We start from the raw sequence: 27150 nt of genomic DNA on the forward strand, positions 1-27150 counted from the left end.
GCTACACGTAAGTAAGCCTTCATCACTGGAAACATGTTTATTTCCACGGAGGTTTGTTTACCCACTTTTGCCCTCAGAGGCTGTTGGGAGCTGCAGTTTTTGATACTGTCCACACAGATATGAAGTTGTGTTTGTTTTCCAAAACATTCTCCGTAAAGACGGTGTTGTCTCCGCACAAACCACTGAAAATGCTGTAGTACATATGCCAGGCCTGTGAGTGGTGCTGTAACGCTACAGAAGCACTCCAAAAACAGAGAAGAAGACATAGGACACGCACACAAATCTTGTGCGATGTAAACAGAACAACATGGATCTAAAAGCTTCTTAGTTGTTGTTTACTTGCTGCTCGCTGTGTTTAGCAGAGGAGCAGAAGAGTTTGCTGTTAAAAGCAAAAACAAGCTTCGTAATTTGTCGTTGTCAGAGGTGGAGCTGTGTCGTCATCGTTTCAGGAAAGTAGCGTTTTGGGCGTCCACACGGAGACATGGAAACAAACGTATCCACTCTGGGACCCGTTTGTTAAAAGTTGTTGTTTTCGCACCTCTGACCCGCCGAAAAAACTTTAGTGGATACGGCTCCGTGTGGACAGGGCCTCAGACCCAGAGGTTTTCACTTTGCAGTGACAATAAGCACATTATAGGTTTCACAAACCTTTTGTGAGTCCACTGAGTTAGTGATTTTGTTTTTGTACAATCTAAAGAGCTGACGTCAACATAAACGATCAAGGTGGTCACGAGAGAGAACGTTGGGCAGGTACATTACTGTGACATTGAAACCCCCAGCTGTTTCACAGAACTGAACAAAAACAGTTTAATAAACGTTAATCCCCGTCTGGAGAACGGGCCTCTGGTTAAGGGTTTTATTAGATCCTCTTTTTCTCAGACTGAGCCTCACACTTAGCCATAGATCAGTGTCAGCGATGCTCCAATTTTAGCCTGGTCAGCCTGCAACCCTCATCACAACACAGCACTTCCACTCTCAGCTAGCCATGTGTGTGTCTGTGTGTGTGTGTGTATGTACATCCTGACATGTGTATATGTGATATTCTGTTCTTACATGACCTTTAACTGTATTCATTATAAGGAATTATTCATCCTTATGAAAATTCTAATTTAAAGTGAAAAACTTAGAAGACGCCTATGGTGCATTAAATATGTGTGTGTGTGTGTGTGTGTGTGTGTGTGTGTGTGTGTGTGTATCACCTGCTGGATGTGCTTGTCCTCACAAATATAGCAATGCAGGTTTGTGTGTGTGTAAAACAGATGAAAGGAGGAGATGGCCAGAGGGAGAAACACAACTCTTTTTCAGCATCACTTCCTGCAACATTCCGCCTCCAGGCATCACAAGACGAGACCTGAATCACAGATGGGAGATCCAAGAAATATTAGAAAGCACTGTTTTACACTGCGCCGTGCATGCCTGTGTGTGTGTGTGTGTGTGTGAGAGAGATGTGCATGCTGATAGTTTCAGATAATAGTTTATTTTCCTGGAATGAACTGGGGAATTTGAACTCTTCTTTCTGTCAACACATGCTGCTGAAGTGCTTTTGAGCTTCATAGGCTGCAGCTTAGATAAAGATGTTAATGAGTTACATCTCTCAGGCACAAATGTCTGTTACAGGGTGGAATTTAAACTACAATTTAATGTAAGTATTATTTCTAAATTATTACAATGTGGCACTCGTGAGTATTTGAAATGGATTTTATTTGAAGTCTTTTAATTGGTTTTCACAAGGTGTCATCACTCCTGACAAACTGGGGCAGATGTAGTTCCAGGGAGACGAAATTAGTTTGACTTGAAACTTTTTTTTTTTCCAAACATGGTGGCTCAGGTAGCTCAGAACCCCCTCACATCCCCCTCTACCCCCCGCAGCCACTTCCTCCGCACCTCCTTGAAAATAACTTGATTTTTTTTTTAAAGGCATCTCCAGCTTTATTGAATATGACATGCTGGGAAGGAAAAAATGAGCAGCAGCCGCACTTCTCTCCTGCAGTAACCTTGAGCAAGGCACTCAACCAGCATCGTTAATGGACTCCTGAGGACCAACATGCAAAACTGACTGAATGTCAAACAGCGTAGCGCTGAAAACGGCATGCAAGTGCAGTCCAGGCAGGGCACCCTGAGTCAATAATTACTCTTATTTAAAAAGTGACTTCCTTATTCTCGTAAACTGAAGCGGAACAGTTGCCACGTTTCAAACGCAAAAAAACAAGGTCATATTAACCCGCTCGCCTTTGAAATAATTTAACAACCTGCGGGCTAAACCTGACTCACAGGACTTCAAAAACTACCCTCTGAGTTGTCATTTTGGATTTTCTTCTCAGAACTCATCCTTCAGTTTGAGTTGAATTTTCTATTTGAGGAAATGTACGTATGTGTTTGGAGGGGAAAGCTGTTATGTAAATATGTAAATATGACTGGGGGGCCCTTTAGCCAGCACCCTAAAGCGGCTGAACTGCTGCTAAGTTATACCCCGTTCACACTGGGGAAATAAATCCGGCTAGAGCAGGATTCGGGCCGTATCTGAAAATATCCTGATAGTTTTTTTCTGCGTGAACACCGTGAATCCGGCTGTATCCAGCTCGATTTCAATCCACCTCTTGGAGGTGGATCTAGCCGGATTGGGAAAGGTCTGAACGCAAATGCAGCTAGCGAATCCAGCTAGCAACGTGCTACTTCCGGTTAGCGATGTGATACTTCCGTTCACAAGGACAGTGAAAACACACGACGCATGCCCACACCACGGCCTGAACGGACTCTGTATATTGCGAGGCGCCACCTAGTGGTTTGGAGGACTGCAAACAAGCCAGATTAAGCTGGATTGAGTGCGGACACGCGTGTGTGATTTGAAAATAGGTCTGAACGTATCCAGCTTAAAGACTATCCAGATACAATCCTACTCTAGCAGGATTAACTTTCTCCAGTGTGAACGGGGCCTTAAAGGCTGTGCTGCACGGGGGGCACTACATAAAGACTACATGCACTTTCTCTGTTTTATATACTTTGCCAGACCAGAAGATGCCCTCTTATGTCCTATTATATGTCCTATGTCCCACAGGTTGTAACTTGTAAGGTAAAAACTCTGAACTACTGAAATTACCTACAATATTTTGCCAAACCATCTCTGTGTTTTCTTAATTTCTGACACTTTTTATTTTGATCAATAATTTTAGAATGCCAATCCACATCTATCTGAAGCTGGTTCCTGGAAGTGGACCACAAAGCGCTGAATCTAACACACACATACCTGTCAGTGTAGCTACACTAAACAAAATTTGGATAGCTGCTGTTGATTTTCTGCAGAAACATGGCAGTGAACGCTGAAAGAAAAGCTGCAAACGCACTCTGTTAGACAGGCTCTTAAATTGTACCAGTCACACCATGATTTTCTACTGTAAAAAAAGACTTATCACACACAAGAAGATAAAAGTATATGAGGAACAAACAGTGCAGATGAGACAGAAAAAAACCTCCCGGGGGGGGGTTTGATAGAAGCCCCTAACAGCATGCTCAGAGATCTGAACAGTGGCTGAGTACAGTCTTATTACGACATCTGTACGTAAAACTACAAACAGGCTCCGCACGCCTTTCTTCTCAGAACTCAGTTCAGAGATCAAACAGAGGTTTGATCTTTTTATTTCCAATGAAATAATTGACCTCAGTTTAATCAGATTTACTTTATTAATTAGTGGCATGCACTTCCTGTTTGTTTCTTTCTGTGTAATGATCTGTTTTTTGTTATACAAAGGTCAAAGTTCAGGCTTCTGGGGTGTGGGAGCACTCTCCGTGTTGTGATTAATGACGTGTTGTTGTTGGTGCTGCTGCTCAGCGCGTCTCATCAATTTTTAATTAGCCGGAGATTCTTTTACTAATGAAACATCCTAGCATTTGAAACAAACATGTATGGGTGTGTGTGTATGTATGAGTGTGTCTGTGTGTGTGTGTGTGTGTGTGTGTGTGTGTGTGCAGTTTGGATGGAAAACAACTAGGACAGCAGAGACCCTTGCTACCAGACCTGCAGGCAACCTGGCATCACACAAACTGCTAAGCTCGACAGCTGTGTGTGCGTGTTTGTGTGTGTGTCTGTGTGTGTGTCTGTGTGTGTGTTTGTGTGTGTGTGCCTGCCTGGCACTCAGATTCCTGCCCTCTAGGCTCTCGCCTAATACAATGAAACAACACCCTCTGCAGAGTTTAATGAGTGTAACTGTCTGAGTGTGTGTGTGTGTGTGTTTTCAATGTGTGCATATAGATGTGCATTTGTGTGTTTGCATATACAGGAATGTCTATGTGTGTGTAATAAGACAGATGATTCTTCTGTGCTGCAGACCTTGTCGCACTCTGACAGATGGGGTTTTCACAGCACTGTGTGTGTGTGTGAGAGAGAGAGAGAGAGAGAGAGAGAGAGAGAGAGAATATAAGCGAGTGTGTACTTGTGTGTGTGTAATGTATAAGCATTTCTCTATACCACCATCTGTGGAGGGGTGCTGGTTTAGACTGAAATATTGCTTCATTCATCACCCAGCTGAACCCACACACACTGTCATCACTCTGTGTGTGTGTGTGTGTGGTATTTTGCCGTCGATAGTACAGTGTGTGTGCCTGCTCATGCATTTTATGTGTGTACAGTATGTGTGTGTGTGATGGAGAATGACCACAGATCCATTGTGCAGAATCCTCCATGTGGAAAACCTCTCGCTCTGCCTGCCTCCAAACATTCATCTAACCCTGTGTGTGTGTGAGTGTGTGAGTGTGTGTGTGACCTGAGGCTATGGAGTGAGTGATGGTTTCCTGCCTGTGAGAGCCAAACTGACTTGGGAGTTGCAGCTATGTCAGGACCGACACAAACACGCACACAGTTATAGAACATATGGATGCTAACAGAGTATCTCCCCCACAGATATGTAATGTGAGCAGGACTGTGGAGGAGAAGGAGCACTGTTAAAGATGGCCGCCATGACGTCAACTGATCTGAGGTCTGGAATCGGCTCCATTTCAATAATAATACTCAGTCCTATGGAGACATCTTGTCAGAATTATATCTAAAGTTCACGCTGAAACATTGAAATCAGCAAAAGTTCTCGATGTAGGACAAAGATCTGACGTTTCCCCTCGAATGTGAGAATTAACTTTCATTTGTAACTACACTTCTGCTTCTCAGCACAGCCTCAGTGTGACTCAATCCTAATTCACGTTTCCTCTCGAATGTCAACACTCACAAGGAGAACGTGCAGGGAAACCTGTTGACAGATGTGAGTCTGCAGCAGCTGGGTGCATGTGTTCGCAGCGTAAACAACCCGCTGCTTCCCGCAGACGACGGCGTAACGTCTGACTCTGTCTCGCCACATGTTTTCACTCCTCTGCACGAAGGAGTGCACAGCTACAACAAGAAGAAGCGGCAGACTGCTGCTTCACGTCAGGCTCCATCAGCCAGGTTGAAGCTGTCACCTCCTGCGTTTGGAGACGGCTGAAGTGTGATGTGACCTGAGACTGAACTGCTGCTTTTTGTTGGCTCAGAGACACACTGGTGAATTATAACATTTATAAAATAGAATACAGTTTGAGACCTGTAATGACTGGTATAACCTCCACAGGACGACAGATTTCTTTCGTCCTGATGCGTCCACATTTATTTAACAGGCTGTATTATTTGATCAGACACGCTTTGAAGAAAAACACAAACCAAACATCCAGCGATTACCTCTTGTCCGACAGATATACAGCAGCTCTGTTGTCCCTTTTCTTTCCTTCTCATTCTTGCCTCTCTCTTCGCCCACTCTCATCCCCTCAATCTCTGTCTCTGAAGTTGATTCTGCTGATACAACGATGGAAGCAGAGAAACAGAGAAAGAATGAAAACGTATCTCAGTGGCAGATCTTTATTGTTCAAAGCCTCGTCTTAGTTTGGATCCTGGTTTCTTTCTGCTCAGACATGACGGGATCAAATGTAGACGGATGAATGTAGACAGAGAGAGGAGGAAGGATTAAGGGAAAAAAGAAGGAGGGAGTGAATAAGGACATAAACGAAGGGCCCCTTTGTGACCTGTGTCACCCACAGGATTTCTTTTAGGGGACTCATCATCATTAGCAGCAGAGACAAAAGCTGAAGAATCACCCTCTGAGATTCCTTTAACTGCAGCTTTCTTTAACTGACTCTTACCAACTTTGAATGGTATTTTCTGTGACATTCATAACCCTGAGCTCTGCAGCATGATAGTACCAGGGATGACAGAAGCAGCCGGCTGTTTCCTTCACCTGATTTTAATACTTTATGTAACATGAAAAACAGCAACAGGATACAGGAGCGCCTAACGTGTACATACAAGTCAAGTAGGTGCAGTGACATCCCGAAGGCTCTGGTTTGTGTTGTGCCCGGGGTTCTCCTTCTGTGTCTGTGTGCTGCACAGGATTCTGCTTCCCACATTCAGCCCCTAAGGGTGGATCTCCAGCATCCTTGGCATTCTTGAGGATTTTTATGCAACCAGTCTTTCCTGGAGGTAAACATACATCTCTAGGATGCCAACTCCAAACCCGTTCAGTCATAGCTAGTCTAGGTCTCCAAGTGGTCTGCTACATTTATCTGGTTTTGAACCTCTCTGGTTAGTGGGTGAGCCGTGGTCACCAGGTCTCTGTCCCTCCCCTCCTGGCTTTCAGCTTATCCCTCCTCTCTTAAACCCTGTTCACACTGGGGGAAAAAATCTGGCTAAAGCAGGATTCGGGCCTATCCAGATGTTTTTTTCTGAGTGTGAACACCTCAAATCCGGCTGTATCCAGTTTGATTTCAATCCACCTCTTGTGGGTGGAACTAGCCGGATTGGCTCAAATGTGGCTCAGGTGTGAACGCAAATGTGGCGAGCGAATCCGGCTAGCGACATGCTACTTCCGGTTCACGGGGCACGACACGGGACAAAAAACGCACGACACATGCACACACGGTCCTACCGTGGCCTGAACGGACTCTGTATAGTACGAGGCGCCACCTAGTGGTTTGGAGGACCGCAAACACGCTGGATGAAGCCGGATTGAGTGCGGACACAAGTGTGTGCTAGCCAGATTTGAACATAGGCCTGAACGCATCCAGTTTAAAGGCTGTCTGGGCTCAATCCTACTCTAGCTGAATGACTTTCTCCAGTGTGAACGGGGCCTTAGGCTTGTTGTTGTTCCGTCAAAGGTTGGCTTCTGTTTCCTGGAATGGTGAAGTCCAAAAGCCAAAAAAGATGACCTGAAGTTCATGAAGCAAACAGAAACCGAGGTTACCAGGTCACGTAGGAGCCTTTTAGCTTCACATTTAAAAACAACACAGGCTTCTTGAAAGACATCCTAACGTTTTAAAAGTGCAGTTTATGTGAGTACCCCTAAATGCTGATCGCAGTGGGTGTAAGTGAGTAGTTGTACAGTCAGTATATTAAAACCTCTCATATTAATATTCAATGTTTTAATTTGATTCAGTGGCCGGGCTCTGTGGTGCACCAGTGGCATCTCCGCTCCTTAAATCCCAGTGAAGAAAATCCTTTTGGGGCTTCCGAGTCTCATGACATAGAAACCCACTCATGTGTGCTGTCTGTCTGCACAGATCCTTCAAAGAGGTCTACTCACATAACAATATGAAGCAGAAACAGAAGACAGCTAACTAGATCCCTGCTTCCCTCAGGAGGTGCAAGAGGAAATAACAGATCACAGAGAGACCACTTTAAAGTCAATTAAACAGATAAAAAAGACACACACTGTCTTTTGTTACAGCAGCACAGACCGACATAGGAGGTACACAAACCTAAATTCTGATGTTTCCGGCACAGATACCTCCTCATAAACACAGCATAGCATGAATATACAAGCAGCACACGGGGGTGCAGCAGTTTCAGCCTCATGTTTTTCAAACAGTCGTCTCTCTGCTCCGCCGGGGATCGCTGCAGCTCTAACAAGGAACCCGAGGAGCTCCGGTACTTCTTAAAATAATCATTTTTTCCTCGTTCTTCTTTGTCATTTTTGAGCCTCTCTCATCCCAGCTCCACCAATGAGAACTGCTCCACCAGTTATCAGGATTATCGTGGTTCTTGGGTGAACCCAAATCAGGCGCTCCTGGCTGACAGCGTCCTCCACATCATGTGGGAGGTTGGGTTAGTTTGGAAGATTCTCGGTTGTGTTATGAATCCTCGCCAGAGTTGGTGGAATGTGTGACAAGCGCCCCCTCCTTCCCTAAATTTAGTCCTTGTATGGCGCGCTTTCAAATCAAGAAGTAAGACTTTTCTTCATATCTTTTCATAGAAACAGAACCGGAGGCTGTTTGTTGGGTGAAATCCTTATAAGTGGATCAAACCTGTGTTCTTGGCCCGTCGCTTTAGAGAAAAATAATTGACTGACGTCTTGACTTTGGGAGCAGAAGGAAGCAAAATAATTATTTTGCAAAGTACACGCAGCCCTAACGACTTTTGGGGATTGAACCTGCTTCAATTAAAAGAGTTGAATCCACAGAAATGATTCGAGTCGTTCATTCATTGGAGTCATTGACTCGGAAATCTTCCTAATGGAATTTTCCAGTAAAAGAAGAAATGAGGAATTATCAACTGTCCCTCGATGGTTCTTCTTTCTTTTCTTCTTGAAGAGAAACCCCTCGCTCCCTCATTCATTGCCGCCGTGTGAATAAATATGTAAATGGCTGTTGCCTAACCAGCCAAAACTAGGCCATCTTCTCCTCTGCGAACACCTGAATAGAAGCGAGACAAAGATAGCGGGATGAGAGAGAAAGAGGGGCCAGAGGTGAACAGCTCACCCAAATATCTTACTCCAGCAGGCGCGCTGCTTCTTTGCTCAGATTAAGCTGACATTGTTCTGTATCACGCCGCCTGGGTAAAAACAAAATGACATTATACTCCACATTAAGAAGATCACATTGGATTCTTTCTCAGTGAAAACTTTCTCCTAAAAGAAAAGCTCCTGTTTTCACTTCCCAGGGTTGCATATAAAGTTTACTTTTCCTCACTGCTTGCCTGTTGTGGTGAAGTCCAGTCTGACTGTGTGTTGTGACCTGTATTAAAGGTAGGGGAGGAGCTGTTGAAAGCTCAGTGAGAGTCAGCCAGATTTAAAGTAAAGCCACGCCCCTTTCTCTCGGAGCTCACCCCGAAGCCACGCCTCCAACCACATGGACGCGCATCACCTGAAGACGAGCTGCGGTCTGTGGCTTCGGCCATCATGCACGTACCTCTCTGGTGCACAGAGCAGGAAGAGAGTGACAACCAGCCAATACTCCTACAGGGTCCACCCGGAGGATTGGCTGATGTTTTTATGTTTTATAGCTTCCACAGATGATTCATGTTCTTCGTTGTAATGACAAACTGCCGAACTAATCGGTTGCTATCAGATTGTAAAGAGAAGTTACACTAATTTAACAAAAAGTGCATCAGAGTGAAATCTCCTACCCGACCTTTAACCCTGAACCCAAGCATCCAGCCCACAGCCCGTCCTCACTGGGAAGCATTTAGTGGAGTTTTGCAACACCCCCCTGTGGCTGCTGGTGAAGTCTGTCTGAAATGTGACTTTACTGTATGTGTATAAGATGTTTTAACCCATATTGTGACGTTTCCATAAACTTGACCCAATAATCCTTCTGATCAGGTGGTTACACAAATGGACGACGCCCATTGTACAAAGTGAGGCCAAAATATGTCACCATGCTAAACAGCTAACGGTCTGCCTTTGTCTACCTTAGTGGTACTTAAAGCACAGCACATCACAGCATCACAGCATCACATAAGAGAAGGCACGAAAAATAGACACAGAAAAATAGAAGAAACAAAACAGATAACAGCATCAGTGTTCAGTATCACCTCCAGTCACGTCAGCTTCCTTTACTGCCACATTCTGATATAACGTTATGTTGGTTCATATTCATGTTGGAGGGCTCAGTGACAAACATGTCAGACTGTGCTGGCATTTATATAAAGGAGAAACATTTAGCTGTATTATGGCAGACTTCAGCTCCACAACAGATCTGTGAGTCACTCCTGACTTACAGTAGGTCTTTCAGCCAGTTAGGAGTGAGACAGAGAAAACAAGAGAAGACGGAGACACAGAGGGCAGGACGGAGAGAGAGAGAGCAGGAGTGGAAAGAAAAAAGGCCGAGAGGCAGAACAAGTGAAGGACAGAGAGACAGGGAGAGTCAGAGGTGTTAATCAGAGGCTGCAGGTGTGTGTGTGTGTGTGTGTGTGAGAGAGAGAGAGAGCAGTTCTGACAGTATCTCAGGGCTACATCAGTGCCCATTAGTATTTTGCAGCACGAACACACACTTTGACAGGTCAGCCGCTGCCGCCTGCAGAGAAGGACTGTGTGTGTGTGTGTGTGTGTGTGTGTGTGTTGACCTCTCCTTTCATGTGTTTATCCCACCTCCAGATGAACTTTGATGAGGCAACATACAAACACAAACAGCATCCACTCCTCAAATGGCTGCTCATCAAATATGAATGATTCTAGCACCATCTGGACAGACATCTAACGTAAACACTCCACTTCCTCCTCTCCCCTTGTTTTTCTGTCTGTCTTTTCATGCCAGCTTCTACTGAGTATTTTCTGTGTAACCTCATTTTCTTCTCTTAGTCTATTCCCCCTTTTTTTGCCTGTTTTGTTTTTGACTGCTTCACTTTTGCATCATAGCCCAAGGTAGAGTCACAAAAAAAGCTAGAATAACCTGATTTTACAGACTTGGTCCATCAGTTGTGGAGCATATGGATTCTTCCTTCTTCCGTCCTCTGAGTGGTTAAATCCGGTGAACAGGTGTTGGACAATGTTGGACTGAATGTTTGATGTTGATTTCCTCTTGTAGTTGTGGTCGGCTCCTGTAACAGTGTTGACCCTTTAACGGGTCGTCCACCATCAGAAAGCAGACACCAGACACCTTCACCCTATGACAGACCTCACTGATCGACTCTGGCTCTGTCCACTGTTTAGATTGTCCTTTGGGTTTTGGTCCCAAGCCTCATCTATGGCTACAAACGGCTGCCGATTGTTTATAGATCAGCCCGTCCTCACTAGAAACACATAGATATTTAAGCCAATGAAATATAACCAACCATGGAAGGGAGCTGTTTGCCTTACCCTGTTTTTAATGGCTATCCTTGACCAGTAGGTTTTTAGCCAAATCCAGTTGTGATAACATAGGAATAGAGAGTAGAAACAAAACCGCTTCCGGTGTCAGGGGGACGCAAATCCTGGACTCTCCCTGTCCCCAGCCTGCCTCCCTGTGTGGCTGTTCACCTCCATCTTTTGTGTTTTTCTCCTTTAATTCAGTCTCCTTGAATTGTAGTCTCATCCTCTCCCCTTTATTCCCATCCGTCCCTCATGGACTCCCTGTCCTGTCCTTCTCACCCCCACTGCTGTTTAGCTCTGCATTTAGTTACTTTCCCTATTTTTCCTTAAGTCTAAGCCTCCTCTTAGTTCCTTAGTTTCTCTTCTCCTTCTTCTTCTTCTTCTTCTTCTTCGTCTTCTCTTCCTTCCTCCTCACCTTCTCTCTCATCATTTACTCCTCTTCCTCCAGTCTCCCCGCGCTCCACATATTTTTGTGTTGTTCCCATATTTTCTTCTGTTTCCTTTCTCGTGTGCTCTCTTGAGCATTAGGAAGTGAACGCACACACACACATGCACACACACACACACACACACACACACACACACACACACACACACACACACTCACACACAAATACACGCTTTGGGAGTATGGAAGCTTGTTCATATCAGCTCCAACATCAGTCATCTGTCAGCACAACTGTTATCTGTACATCTCTGTCCGTCTCTCTCTCTGCCTGTCTGTCATTGTGTCTCTTCGTCTTTGGCCTCATTTGTCTCTCTCTCTCTCTTTCACCAACACACACACACACACACACACACACACACTGACGCACAAGCCGCTCGTCTTTATCTTCTTATCGTTCCTCTCTGTTAGAGCTGCTGAATAAATCAACTGCAGGAAAAACCAGTGATGGAGACGGGTAGATAGAGGGGTGGAGGAGGCAGAGAGGGGCATGATGGGATATTATATGACACATACAGAGAGTGCATTGAAAGGGTGAGACAATGGAAACAGGAGTGGGATGCAGAGTCTGAACTGGCCTTCAATTTAAAAAGCCTCACAGAAGAAACGTTTTATTTATTCATTTGTTATTTGTACATGAAAGAAAGCCTCAGAAAACCAGACTCACAGCAGTGCAGTTGTATTTTTCCTGCTTGTGAACTGTAAAATCTTTCCTCATGTGTTGTCTTTAATTGTACTTTCTGTTTTTCTGTGTCTGTCTTGGGTTTGGGGTGTGAAAAACTGCAGCTCCCCTCTGTGGCCTCTGGGGGCTTGTTAAAAAAATCCCCATGATACATTCCCAGTGCTGTGTTTATATAGTGTTTTTATATAACTCCCCTGTTTTAAAGGTAGGTAGGAGATTTCACTCTGACTACACTTTGTGTTAAATTAGTGTAACTTCTCTTTACAATCCGATAGCAACCGATTAGTTCGGCAGTTTCTCATTAAAACGAAGAATATGAATCATATGAAGCTATAAAACATAAAAACATCAGCCAATCCTCCGGGTGGACCCTGTAGGAGTATTGGCTGGTTGTCACTCTCTTCCTGCTCTGTGCACCAGAGAGGTACGTGCATGATGGCCGAAGTCACAGACCGCAGCTCGTCTTCAGGTGATGCGCGTCCATGTGATTGGGAGGCGTGGCTTCAGGGTGAGCTCCGAGAGAAAGGGGCGTGGCTTTACTTTAAATCTGGCTGACTCTCACTGAATTTTAAAAACCTCCCACCCTACATTTAATTACATTAAGACAATAATAATTTCACATAATTAGTGACTGATTTGACTCCAGGAAACATGTAGGTTACAGCGCAGACGGTGCCTCCATATTTGTTTTCACCCTCTGAAGTGTCCTCGTGACCCAACGGAGGCGATAAACCTTTGTAAAGCTGCATGAAGCCTCACGTTGTCCATTTACTCAGACAGTGCTCATTTTCAATTACCCGAAAACAGAAAAGGTAATTGTGTGACGAGTTTTGAAATGAACTCATTATTCAGAAACGTAGTTACCGATCTAAAGAAAAACAAACAAAACTGTCATTTATTCCCATTAGTCTGTGGTTTGATGAATAAGAATGTTGCTGGGAAACGAAGAAAATAAAATAGAATCATAGTGAATGTAAAGGATGATGAAAATCATCGTACCCTTGTTTCTGAACTTTGTACATTCTGTAATCGTCTTTGCAGATACTGCTTCCCTGCTTAATCACTGTGCCTCCAAACTAAAAGAAAAAAAAATCAAATTGCGAGTTAATGAGGTGCTGATAGTATTATTTCACAGCCGGGTGCCCGTGTGCACTGACTGATGCTGCATGCAGACCTTAATACAACAAATTAGTAGTTTAGCTTGTGTTCTAACCCACAGAGAGCCTCAAGAGGAGGTTCAACATCTGGCTCGAGGACATTTTGATGAGACGCAGGGTGGGAGTATTACCACCCAACTGAGCTGGTCTCTGGAAGCAGCAACCTAAATGAGCGGGTGGAGAAAGTCATGTATCCATACAAATTTGCCCAAACTTCACAGAGCTGATGTCCTCTGATATGATAAATTTCTGCTAGTCAACATGTTTTTGCCGTCGTCTTGGAAAGCAGATAAGTCTTCTGTGATTTTTCTGTGGGAAAAAAAAACATATGTCTTATCTCTTTAAACTACAAAGTAATGCAGCAGCAGAGGCGCCTCCCAACCTTTCATGCTGGAAAATGTGTTGGGTTTTGATAAACGTGTGTCTGTATTTGTGTTACAAAAAAATGTGCAGCATTTTTTTTTTGTGCAGTATGATATGAAAATGCCTTTTCTGGTCATGTGATCATAACACCTGCAGCAAGACTGCGCCGCTTCAACCGGAGTAAGGAAAGTCAGCTCTGCGTTTTTAATTGACTGTTCCAACCTTGAATAAACTAAATAATGAAACACATCATGAGCAGAGAACCACATATTAAGCTAGCCACACACACACACACAGAGGAGAGGTGAGCTTTTTAAAAATGAAGGCCAGAACAGACCAAGCAGACTGTTTCTGTTTGAAAATGTCACCAATCCATCAATCTGATAGGTAAAGGCCAGTCTTCTCATTATACTGGGCTAGTGTGTGTGAATGTGTGTGTCTCTGCTCTTTTAGAAGAAAAGGCTGCTGACCCAGCGAAGGCAGCTCACACACACACACACTGTTGTGTGTTGTATTTTAATGAATGTCTTGGTGGTCATCTATAATTCATTTTCAGCAGGTCTGGTCTGATCACTTGGTTATTCTGTGTGTGTCTGTGTGTGTGTGTCTGTGTGTGCTGAAGGCTGAAGCAGTGTGGTATCTCATAATAAATGCACATCATATGTCTAACGGTGTTAAACATGAAGTGTTATTAAAGGTGTATTTTTAGATGTTCTCTGTACAATGGATGTGGCTGTTTGTGGGGTTTGTGATGCATTCCCATGTGCCATCACTGTAACCAGCATTAATACACAGCATCATGGCTCATTTAACATGTTGGGTGCAAACTCAAGACAGTTTATTATACTTCTTTGTATGGTTCCTTTCTGCCTTCAAGGGATAGTTTGGTAACTTGGAGGCGTGCCTGTTTGAAACCAGTTTGAGTAGGATATATTACATTAAGTGTGATATATTTAGAATACGTTTACCTCTTTACCTATTTGAAAAATACCTAGAGGAGGTGTAGACATTTATCTGTAAAATTATGTATGTAATTATAAGGAACTGTGGACCAGGAAAATGTAGCATGGGGTCGATATTTCAGTCCTTGAAAATGGAATGTGTGAGCTTATTTCCACGGCCCTGCCTGTATGTGCCCTCGGGGACAGGGACTCGTCCTGATGGTAGCCAGAAATGATGACTGTGCAACAGTAATGGTTTCCTTGTATAATTTCTTTGTTGTGAATTTGTGATGATCTCAATCTGATCTGCTTTTATAAAACTTAACACTGGATAAAAACAAAACAGCTGACGGTGTCAGGGAGTCAAACCCTCCTGAATGCATGTCCACCGTCCTCATTACCACTGACTTAGGCCCTGGAGAAAGTCATTCCAGCTAGAGTAGGATTGAGCCCAGACATCCTGCTGGATGCGTTCAGACCTATTTTCAAATCTGGCTAGCACACACTTGTGTCCGCACTCAATCCGGCTTCATCCAGCGTGTTTGCTGTCCTCCAAACCACTAGGTGGCGCCTCGTAATATACAGAGTCCGTTCAGGCCGCGGTAGGACCGCGTGTGCGCATGCATCATGCCGTTTTTTTGTCCCGTGTCGTGCCCCGTGAACCGGAAGTAGCACATCGCTAACAGGAAGTAGCATGTTGCTAGCCGGATTCGCGAGCCACATTTGCGTTCACACCTGAGCCACATTTGGGCCAATCCGGCTCAATCAAACTGGATACAGCCGGATTCGAGGTGTTCACACTCAGAAAAAAAACATCTGGATAGGCGCGAATCCCGCTTTAGCCAGATTTATTTCCCCAGTGTGAACGGGGTATTAGACTTTTGCAGCTGTATCTAGCCAATGACTGGGTGATGTCAGTCAATATGCCCATATGTTCCATTAGAATAAACTCACTATGCATCATATCTGGTGTATGTATTATTGACCAACTGTGGTGTTTTATTTTGTCAGGATGTGTCAGAATATGGGGAAATAAAGAGAAAAGAAGCTCCAACATGGGGTTTATAGGAACTGTTCATAAAGCCAGTCAAACCTTTAGTGACAGTGGTTACATAACCCTAGAAACATCACAACAGCTGTGGGTTTTGGTCAGGTGGGTGTTGGGTAAATGATGCTGTGGGGCACTGTGTGTGTACTGTTCTTATTTTGGCTTTGAATGTTAATATTAGTGCTGATATAGAGGTACACAGTAATAAACTACAGTAGGCGAGACTAATCATTAATCAGGTGTCATTTTGAGTAAATGTTCTCTGTCTCTGCAGGTGCACCACCCTTCACTACGACTCCGATCTTCCTCCAACCTCCATCGTCATCACTTTCCACAATGAGGCCAGATCCACACTGCTCCGCACCATCAAGAGGTACCACACACACACATTTACACTGTCCCTCCGTCTCTGACCATCGTTTCTTTTAGTTTGATGGTATCAGCAGGTTGCCATACACTCAGCAGAAACACACGCACACACACACACTGACACACACACACACACAGCTCCAGGTTTTGGCCTGATTTCAGCTCATTATACCAGTCAGTCAGCAGAGACTGGCTACGTCTCCTTACTATCACAGAGGACATTGTGTGTTTTGTGTGCAAGTGTGTGTGTGTGTGTGTGTGTGTCCTCCCCTTCAGCCCTTCTCAAAGCTCTGCAGTTTTCAACCAATTAAAAGACAATCTGTCTCCCTGGGCCCCTCTGCTCCCTTTGGCTTTGGCTGGCTCGGTATATATATGTGTGTGTGTGTGTGTGGGTTTGTGTGTTTGTGTGTGTTTGTCTGTTGTGATTTGAAGCTGGAAATAGTTTAGCTGCTGTTTATTTTTACTTACATTTGGAACAGTCACTCTCGGCAGGGGGCTCTGAAGCTTCTGTGCACAGAAGAATATTCACTCTCACATCTCACACAACATTCAATAATGTTTTTATTTAACATTTTGTTTTAAAGGCCGGTTCGTGCCTGTATGATCCAGGAAAACAGGTGATGCTGGCTGATGTTCCAGACTGTAAACATGTCGATTTGTGCTGTAAAATTGGAAATGTTAACATGGAGGAGGTCTATGGGGATTGACTCACTTTTGGGGACAGCCCTCAAGTGGACACTGGAGAAACTGCATTTATTGTTTGAAAAAAAAAAAACTGCGACATCTGTGACATCAAACTCAGGTTTTTGGAGAGCACAGTGGGATAAGCTAACCTACAGTTAGTCCAAGTTAGGCAAAGTGGTGGAGAGGAAGCGGAGCTAAGCTGGGCAGACATCACCCATAATAATACATATAATGTAACATTCCCTAAACCTACAGAGACGAGGGGATTTTTCTTTAACCTTCAGAAATTAAAAGAAAAAAAAATAATAAAAAAAGGAAATTAGAAAGAACTGCGGTGATTTGTTCCTGTAAGTATTTAATCTTCACGGATCGTGCCTCAAAGAGGACTAATTGACCTTATTTTCGTTTTGACCTGTCTGCAGTCTTTTATATTTCCAGTCCATGATGATGAGGACATTTGGGCCCTGTGGGGTTTGTTGTTTTGCTGCAGGGACAAAGATGACATGTAGGGGAACAAACCCACCCTCAGAGAAGAGTGAGACCCGATTAGTCACATAATCAGGATTATGGCACTTCAGGACCGACTCTCCTAGAAGACCTTTGTTGTGCTGCATGTGTTTTTTTCAGAGGTGAGTTCAAACCTCACCTCTTTCCATGGCTGTGTGAAGTGGGAGTAATTGCTTCAAAAAGAGTCGGCTTTTGACATTTTGGATTTTATCTTGAACTTTTTAGCCGTTTCCTGTTTTTTTTTCTTTTGCCGCCGACGGAAGGATCAGCAGGTTCACAGAAAAAGTGGCCACTTTGAGAGAAGTGCTTCACCTGGCGTCTTTACAAACCGAGAGAGCGACACACTTTGCCAACGCTGACAAACGTTACAGGTGCTGCAAGAGGCCACTTGGCATTTACAGTTTCTGTGTGAGTCACTGCAGCTGACAACAACACAAAAACGGTGACGTTTCTGGAAGCTTCACATGCTTTTTAAGAGTAGTGGTTGGTTGCTATGGAAGCAAAGTTTTCCACCGAGTTTCTTATTTTGGGGGAGGGTGAGCTCATCGAACACAGGCTGATCTCAGAGTCTCTTTTTAGTGCATCAGTGGAGCCGTCTGGGGGAGTGTGTGGTAATTTAGGCCTCCAGAAAAGGATGAAGGCTCCCGTGTTATAAACGGTGGCATGAGAGACGACTCCTGCATGTTTAGTTCAGCTAGAAACGGGGCAGTAGTGTTTGCACGTCACTGCTGCTTGACTTCAGAGAGTAAGAATCATTATGCAATTAATATTGAAGACAGTAGAGCTTTGCAATCAATACTGGCTCCCAGTTAGAAAGTACTATTTCTTATTCCACCCACACATTAAAGTTGGACAACTGTTGTCTCGCTTTAAAAGTCTGTGGGCAAAAGTTTCTTTTGTACACTGTACATGGGAACAGCTGATGTGTAACTGATAGTGTGCAACATGTCAAGACAAACCTTAGCCTGGTCAGCCATCCTGATGTTTTTTTTTTATCCCGCACACACAGTAAGTCTGGTCTGTGTGGATCTGAATTGGACTTCCAGGGGGAGGCACCAACAAATGCAGAATAAACTGCCTCTGGACGCATCTCGGTAGATATACGCCCAATTAGAGAGAAATCGGCATGTGATGTAGGAAGAGCAACAACCAGACTAGTATCAGAGAAAGCCTGTGAGTCCTGAACCATGTTCTCGAGAGTTGTAACCAAGGTAACTGAGACCTAAACAATGGTTTTGTCTTCTGAAAGAAAAAAATAAATGAATCACTTAATCCAGCCAGAGACAAATGCCAGCTGTCAGTCACCATGTATCATGACTCAGATCAATAGTTTGCAGAAGAGAAAACCCTTCAAGGTTCTTTGAAAGCCAGTAAGGCAAGGTTCATTTATATAGCACAGTTACAGAGGACATTAAAACCACAGAATATAAACATCTTAAACCATGTTTCCCCACCAAACAGTTAGACCTGATCAAGCTCGGAGGAGCAAAAAAAAACGTCTCCAGGAGAACTCTACGAGTCCAGATGCCTCGCTTCTGGCTGACTGAATCATCAACATCTTGCTGAAAGACATTTAATGGACCATCATGTGGTTTTTACATTACTGCTGACAATCAATCAATTCTTAGATTGACGATCCATCCCTCAGCCAGACACTGGTTCCTGTTTATATCTCTGCAGAATATTGGAAGTGTAGGTAGATTTATCTCTATCTATCTTTATGTTGTTGTGTGAGATCATTTTAAAAGCTATTCCTGCACGTGTACATTGGAGCGTGAGTCTGACAACAGGACCAGTGCTCCTGTGTGTGTGTGTGTGGTGTTGAAACCAGGCAAAAATCTCGTTGTTGGAGGGAAAATGTTCCCCTGGCTGTCATTTGCATTTAAACAGTTGCTCCAGGGCCAGACGTCGGGAATCTATATTGTTTCTTTATTGAGGCTGATATTAGGGGTAGTGACATTTAGAGTAATATTTATGTTTTAGTGCTGAACCTGCAGCACGTCCTGGAACAGGTTCAGCGTGTGTCGATACCTTCTGGTCCTGCTTGGTCGAGTTATAGACGTGTTTTCCTGCAGCTCTCAGACACAGACACACACCAACCTGGCTTCAAAAAAAACAGCACAAATTACAGCTGAAAAAGTTTCACAAAAGTTGCACCCGCATTAGAAAAAGTTACTCTTTATGCCAGCAGGTGGCAGCAGTCAGCACCAGCACTCAGAGGAAATAAAGGGCTGGACTGGAGACGTACAAACAGTACACACAATATTTCTATTGCTGGTAACTGAAGTCAGCGTGGACGTGCAGTTCCATAAACGGCCACTTGAGGGCTACAAAACTGAGTCTATCCTCCCATAGACCTCCTTATTCAAATGTCCACCTTTACAGCAGAAATGTGATAATGTTGACAACCTGATCCAAAATCAAATATGGATGCTTGTTTTAATTATATAAGGGCTTCAAATTAGCATAATTAAGCGGTTTGTGTGACGTGATGTGAACTTCCTGTTCATCCCAACAGACTCACATTAATTGGACTCTGGCCAAGCTGGTGAAGACCAGAGCCGTCACAATAATCATAAGACAACCAATTAGTGACATCACACACACACACACAGATACATATATAGTATAAAAAGCCTCTAATTTCAGCCTTAATGGGCGATTGAAAAATATCAATCTGCTTATCGGCTCATTATTATTGGATCACAGCAGAAAAGTTCTTAAGCTTTGTGAAACTTTCTTTGAAAGATATTTAGTCAGAGACAGCAAAAAAAAATCGCAATCTAATTTCAGGCATCAGTATTCAGGCTGAAAAAAACAACTTGAATAGGCAGATAAGAGATAAGTTTTCCTTTCTTCTATTTGCTTTGCTCCGGAGACTCTGAAAATACAGAAAAACATATTGAATGCCTACAATTACTTCATAAAGGGGTGTAATTTTGGAGCGCTTTGGGCCTCGGCGGAATGCGGCCCCAACTTTAATAAGTTTGGTTTCTGAGACAATGACGGGCACTTTGAAAGCTTTTCATCTCGCGATCAAAGAGTTGCTTTCAGAGGGAGAGCTGGGCCTTGTCGATATTTAATCAAGGTCTGATCCGAAAATTGATCTCATCTTCTCTTGTCTCCGCTGAGCAAGAGATAAGCAGGCCGAGACAGCGACGGAGAGGAGAGACGTGAAGCTTCTGGGGATATATTTGGTTTGAATGGCTTCAGTTTGTTTTGTCATTGTGTGTGTGTTTGTGTAAAACAGCCTCCTGAGCTGTGAAGGTTCCGTTATTTGCCAAGGAGCAGGAGACAAACATTATGAGATCAAAGCTGTTCTGTTCAGAATTTTTGACTCATTAATGACAGAAAAAAAAACAGCTAATCCTACTAGAGGGATTTACATCACAAACATGGTGGCAGCTCAGGAAAACATCAAAATATCTCTGCTTTAATGCTTTCATCCCCGTTCATTATCTTGTTGTAACCTGGTTTCAGAGTGACGCCTGTGCAGATGGACTGTTTGGAGGAAAGGGTTAATTAAAGGTCTGAGTGTGGTGTTTGTTTTGATATCTAGTCTGTGGGCTGTTTTCGTGCACATGCATTAATTAGCTGCTGTTTGTGGTTCATTTTTTTTTCTCTCCGTGTGAGAGCACAGTGACACATAAACAACAACAAACAATCTGCACATGGCAGCAGCAAATCTGCTGTTTTACAAGCAAACATTGATTTATGTTTCTGCTGCATTCACACCATTATGAACGTTTAGAGAGAGAATGTGTGTCGGTGGTGACTGAAACTGAGCACCTGCATATGTTGGTTTGTCGTCTTCTGTTTGCCTCACATTCAACATGGTGCCCTCAGTGCAGCAGCAACGGGAACGGAGGAAATCCCGAGTGATCATAGACTGTAAGCTGCTGGGCCCAAAGTTTTATTATTACTATTTACAAAATGTTTATTTTGTCTGGTGAAAATAGGTCAAAGGTCGATGCTCATGCTCTGCAGTGTTGGTGATGAGGGAGCAGATTTTCAGAGCCTTCTTTGCTGTTTGGCGGTGAACAGAAAAGTGCATGAAGAACGGTCAGTTTCCAGAAAGACGGATACTGCAGCATTATTTTATGGAGTTCAGAGGAAATTCTGCCTGTGATATGAAAAGAAAGGTCACCATTCTAAAAGAATACAAAGCAAGGGGGAAGGGGAATATCTCTGAAAAGTCTTTTCCATAAAATAGAGAAAGTACAAAAATATTCAGAGAGATCAGCATCTGAGTCTGCCTTAACTCCTGTTGAATCCAAATACAGGCAAAGAGGTGCAGCTGAGCCAGCACCTGCCTGAGGAACAGGAGGTCAGAACAGGGATAAACACGACTCTGTGTCCTGATGAAGCAGATCTCTCTCTTTTCTTTTTTGTGTTTGTTCATCTGAAAGTGCTTATAAAACAAACCTCAGCCATCCTCTAATTAAACACTTGGTCCATCAGTCAGTCTGTCATCCGGCCAAGCGGCTCAGCCTGCTGAGTGTAGAAATGCCACATCTAGATCAGCACCAGCTCAGCGCTTTCTGACCCAGTGGTCCTAAAAATGCACAGTACAGATTCCAGATCACCTCAGCTGATCAGTCAGGATTTATTAGGCAGTGAAGAGGCAGATTCACCCTCTTTGCTTTCTGCTGTGAGGAGCCGTCTCCATTTCTATCCTCCGTTTGCACTGTAATGATCATTTATAATGATTATTATGTCAAAACATACACTTCACCATCATCTGCTGTAATTACACCAGATTTATGAGAACTTGTATGAGTCATTAGAGTAACACTGACAAGCTCACACATACAGCATCCACTAAATAAAGGCAGTAATTAGTGAATATAGATATAGATCTCTGCAGATTAACAGGCTCCATTTATTTAATGTGAACAAAGTGGCCCTTTGATTCCAGGCCGAGGCTGATAAATGTAGATGTAGAGCACTGTAGATCAGCAGTGATGAGGCAGTATTTAGTGGACGCAGATATATGGCACAATGCATCACCGGTGGTCAGACGGAACCCAACGTATTGAGCGGCTGAATCAGGATTTCTTTCCAAGAACAGTTCTGTACTGATCTGCTGGAAAAAGCCTTTCTGTGAGATTTTATTTTATCGCTGCGTGTTTTTAAAATGTGATGATTTAATCCTGAAAAACATTTAATAACAAATGGAAAGAGGAACAGAAATTGATGTCAGAGGTCCTGATAGAGAAATAGGCGGGAGAGAGATGGCAGGATGTGGATGAATGGAAAGAGAAAAGAGTGATGAATCACTCCAGCCAGGTGGAGAATGGAGGAACCGGCTGTCAGCTAACCAATCAGGCAGAGAGAGAGGTGGAGGGGGGGTCAGGTGGAGAAAAACAGGAGAGGAGAAAGCTTTACGGACAATAAAGGAGAACAAGTTTTTAGTCCTGATTAAAGTCTCATACAGCATAAACAGTGAAAAACAACTCTGCAGAGTAAAACAAACACCACAGTCACCTGAAGGACACAAGCGCCGCGGTGTTTTATAACCAGCCGGGCAGAAGAAATCTCCCTCCCAGCCGCTGAAAGCATCACTTCTCTGCTGTAAATAAATCCATAAATCACCCAGACGACCTGGAACCTTTAATAGAGATTTTTAGTGTTCAGGAAAGACATCTGCAGCCTTCATGGAGAGTTTACAGCGCACAGAGGTGGAAGATGGGTTTTATCAGAGAAGAAAGAGGCGTCAGAGGTTTACACAATAAGTGCTGTCTGAGTGGTTCCATGTTCACCTAACTGGAGACAGAAAGATAAGTAACACAAGCTGAAGTTTGAACTCTCCAACCCCTGTCACCATAGTATCACCTAGAGCGCCACAATGGCTCTGTTAGCATGCGTCATGTCTGACGGATGTATTAACACACTAATGTAGCTTTTTGTCATGAGGACGAAGTCTGAAGACAGAGGGTGGAGGTGGATGGAAACAGGCTGTTTAAGCATCTCCACTGTTCTGTCAGGTTTGAAACCAACTGACAGCCACCTGCAACTGAGAGGTGAAGCCAGCTTTGATGTGTCCTCCGTCAGCCTCCTGGTATAGATGGAAAAGAAAAACAGCATCTCTTAATTCCAGAGCTTTAAATCTAATACACTGTGGACCTGCGTGTTGTGTCTATTACCCGTGGACGTGCGAGGCTGGGTTTGGACTTTTCCTCGTCCTAGAAGCACCAGCAGCTTTTATCGCCTCGCTCTGCTCTGAGTGCACACACACTGGGTTTGGGTGTCTCCTGTGAACCCCGTCACCCTGCCTGTCATTCAGCAGCACCCATTTAGCATCCGTTGGGGTTCAACTCCCAGCAGGAGGACACACACACAAAGCTGCAGATGGGAGGAAATGCACATGAAATGGCAGCTGTAGGTAATAAAAAAAATTCAAAAACTTCCGCCTAAAATTGATACATACACATATATATATATATATATATATATATATATAGTTGGAAATGAGCGGCGCAGATACAGAGCTGCTATTCTGTGGCAGCCGACTGCAGTATTGTCAGCGGTGATAATATTTTCTGTGAGCTGAAGATAGCTTCTCCCTCAGCACGCCTGAGGGGAGGTTAAGCCTCATAGCTAGTAGCCTGTGAACCAGAGAATGGGGAGCTCCTGTGTGTGTGTGAGAGAGAGAGCGAGAGAGCGAGAGAGGGTAGATTGTGAAAGAGAAAAGAAGGTGGAGAAGGAAAGAGAAAGAACTGTGTGTCCATTCATCCCTGTCCGTCCGCCTGACGTTATAGATATATTGTAGATAGATTCATAGATCCGTAGATTCAGTGGAGGATTTAATGTGAGCTAATGATATAAATACACCATTTTCCTTCCTTCATCACCTTATCTCTCCATCTTGATTCCACCCTTTCCTCCTTCTTTCATTTATTTGCTCGCCCCTGCACCATTCCTACACCTCCTCCTTCCCTCCAGCTCATCCATCAATCCGTTCATCCATCTCTGCTGATCAGCCCTCAGAGAGAGAGAGAGAGAGTTTCAATCAGGGTTATTTGTCTCCCTCCCCCCCCCCCCCTATTGCCCCTCTCTCTTTTCCATCCATCACTCCCCTCCTGATGGGGTCTGGTTCCCTCCACAGCCCCCTTCATCCCAACTTTCACCTCTCCTCCCTTTCTTCTCCATTTCCTCCTCTTCAGTCTTCATCAGCCCCTCACCTTCTTTCCCTCCTCACCTCCCGCCTCTTACCTCTTACCTCTTACCTGCTGTTATTTTATCTTCTCATGTTTTCTGCTTTGCATCACAGGCATTTGTTCTTGTGGCACTATACGCTGAGAACGGATGCGACCTGTGATGCTTCTTCTTCTTCTTCCTCCTTTTTTCTTCCCCTTCCTCTCTTCTTCTTTAATCAGAAAAAAGGAGAGGTCATCATCAGATCTCTCCTGCTCCATCACCTGCTCCACCGTCTTCCTTCTCTTCATCTTTTATTTCCTTTTTTTCTCCCCTTCCTGTCATTTGTCACTTCTCAGCCTTCCATTCCTCTTCCTCCCCCTCACATCCTCTTCCTCACTTTCATTTCTCCGTTCCATTTTTTTCCTTTTTTCTCTCCTCAGTTCTCTCCAGAGGGGATGACTAACACAGAGGGTTATTGAACAGTAGAAATAATGAAATAAAACAGAGACCCTCCCAGAACAAAACACATTTTCTCATTTTCTTCCAGTAAAAGTTATGAATTTTTTATGTTTCAATCTTCCTCTTTAATGAAAACGTTTTTTAGGGGCAACACGTCATACATTTTCATAACCGGAATTTGGGCTGACATTTTCAATATGTTGTTTCATACGACGTGCAGTGTGTACATAATGGATTCATGAGCACCTGAGACGTGTGTGTGTGTGCGCAGGCTGGCATTTACTTGTCATCATTCTGTACATTAGACATGTATTTATGCGTTTGTTGGCGGATTTACTTAAAACGTGTGTTCTTGTGTTTCTTCTGTTTCTCTGCAGTGTTTTGAACAGAACTCCGGTTCATCTCATCCACGAGATCATTCTGGTGGATGACTTTAGCGATGATGGTGAGCTGCAGCTGGACACACACACACAAAAAGACACACACATTCCAGGTCTCTTCCAGGTCAGAGATAACAGAGATGAGAACCACAAAACAGGTCAGAGGGAGGAATGTGTCCACAGCAGCTGGGTCCACAGATTCAGAATTAACGTGCAGATGAAAGGAAACCTTCGTTCTGGGTCAAAGACGGGACCCATAAACTGTGAGAACAATGACTCCTCTGCAGCTGTGTCCAGTCTGTCCCCAGAGAGACACAAAGTCCAGGTGAACACAAACGGGCTGTTCCATGTGTGTTTATCATTGTCTACAAATGACAACTTTAGAGTTCATATAAGCACATCTACAACAGTAAGAAATACTTTCACATCAGAAACAGTGAGTCCGGGTCCGAGGGCCTCTTGTCACATGGACTTTCGTAGTCGGGTGGAGAGGAGGGCAGCGTCTCCTCGGGGTCAAAGGGTGCTGATGGAGGTTTCCAGACTTTCAGGGCCACTAAACCCCGACATGCTGTTCACCAGAGAGAAACTCAGTCAGAATAAAATGTGTTTTAATAGCTAAAAGAAATGATGACTCTCTTTGTTTTTTCTTTATTGCTTTACTTTAATCCAGTTTGGATATTGTGAGAACATTCATTATTTTGTCTCACATATTAAATTCATGTATAAAAGATTTTTCTCTTTCTTCTTCTCCTCTTGTCATTTTGACACTTCCCATCAGAGTATTTTTTTAAACTTGTATTAGAGCAGGCAGCAGTTATATTCAAAATAATATATTAATACAACTGAAAAATCCAGCAGGGAGCACGCAGGCGGCTGAACAGCAACAAGACAAGTGTCTGACTTGTCAGACTGAAAGCTTTGAATTGTCGCCCTGCTGCTGCTGAGGAGTTTTTCAATGAGCTGCTAATTTCCCCGCAGACTTTCACACAAGAATTATCAAGATATACATATATATTTCACAGCATGCAGTGTTCCCCTCTGTTATTATGAAGTCAACTCATGATTTCTCTTTTTGTTTTTCAGAAAGTGACTGTCAGCTTCTCACCAAACTGCCCAAAGTCAAATGTCTGCGCAACAGCAAGAGAGAAGGTACGGCACGGCCCGGCGTTACATCACACAAAAAATTACAAATGTGGCCTTTTCATCCCTCAGCCTAAACATTCCCATAAATAAACACATACACACACGGACTGACAGGCTGACGGGGCTGACAGTGAGTGAGGTGAAATTGATTCATTCATCACTGGTCACGTGTGAAAACTGCAGCGCTGAGATGACCTGAAGTGAATCGAAGTGACAGGAGCGGCGCTCAGACAGGCCAGCTGTCATAAAGAAACTGAAAAGAAAATGTGTTCTGCACTCTCGAACCAAACATACCACCAATTCACCAGCTAAAATTTGACCTGAAAAAAAAAAATAAAATAAAAAAATGACAGCCGGTGTTGAGTAAACGTTTCAGTCACGCTGAATGCGGATGTTGTTCCCTGGTTTTAATAGTTAATACAGCCGTGCGTCACGGACGTGCTCATCATTTTCCTGGATAATCCATTTGGTGCTGCCTCCATGCTCTTAAATATAGAATACAAATGAATGCGGTACACAAATTAACATGACAGCTTGACAATGTGATGGGGTCAAGAGCGTTTCAGAGCTAATCCCACCACAGCACCCAGCAGAGTGACAGTCGGTGTCGCGCAGAACATTTTATTTGTGGAGGATTTCTGGTCTTTTAGTGTTATCCGTGGACCTTTTGCCACCCAATGTTCCACTTTTTGTTTGCTAGAATTACTGTATGTTAATTTAAAAATAGTCTTTCGCCAACCCTGTCACTGTTTCGGGTCCC

At 43.8% G+C, this 27150-nt stretch overlaps 1 protein-coding gene across 1 annotated transcript in view; it reads left to right on the plus strand.

Moving 5' to 3' along the window:
* galnt14 (UDP-N-acetyl-alpha-D-galactosamine:polypeptide N-acetylgalactosaminyltransferase 14 (GalNAc-T14)) overlaps positions 1 to 27150 on the plus strand; it is a 111270-nt gene that overhangs the window by 57295 nt on the left and 26825 nt on the right. Inside the window, exons 3-5 of the mRNA XM_028397789.1 lie at positions 15983 to 16081; positions 25245 to 25312; positions 26331 to 26396. Coding sequence (XP_028253590.1) covers positions 15983 to 16081; positions 25245 to 25312; positions 26331 to 26396 — 233 coding nt within the window. The remainder of the gene's footprint in view (positions 1 to 15982; positions 16082 to 25244; positions 25313 to 26330; positions 26397 to 27150) is intronic.

Source organism: Parambassis ranga, chromosome 24 (genome assembly GCF_900634625.1).
Source record: "Parambassis ranga chromosome 24, fParRan2.1, whole genome shotgun sequence".
Classification (NCBI taxonomy): Eukaryota; Metazoa; Chordata; class Actinopteri; family Ambassidae; genus Parambassis; species Parambassis ranga.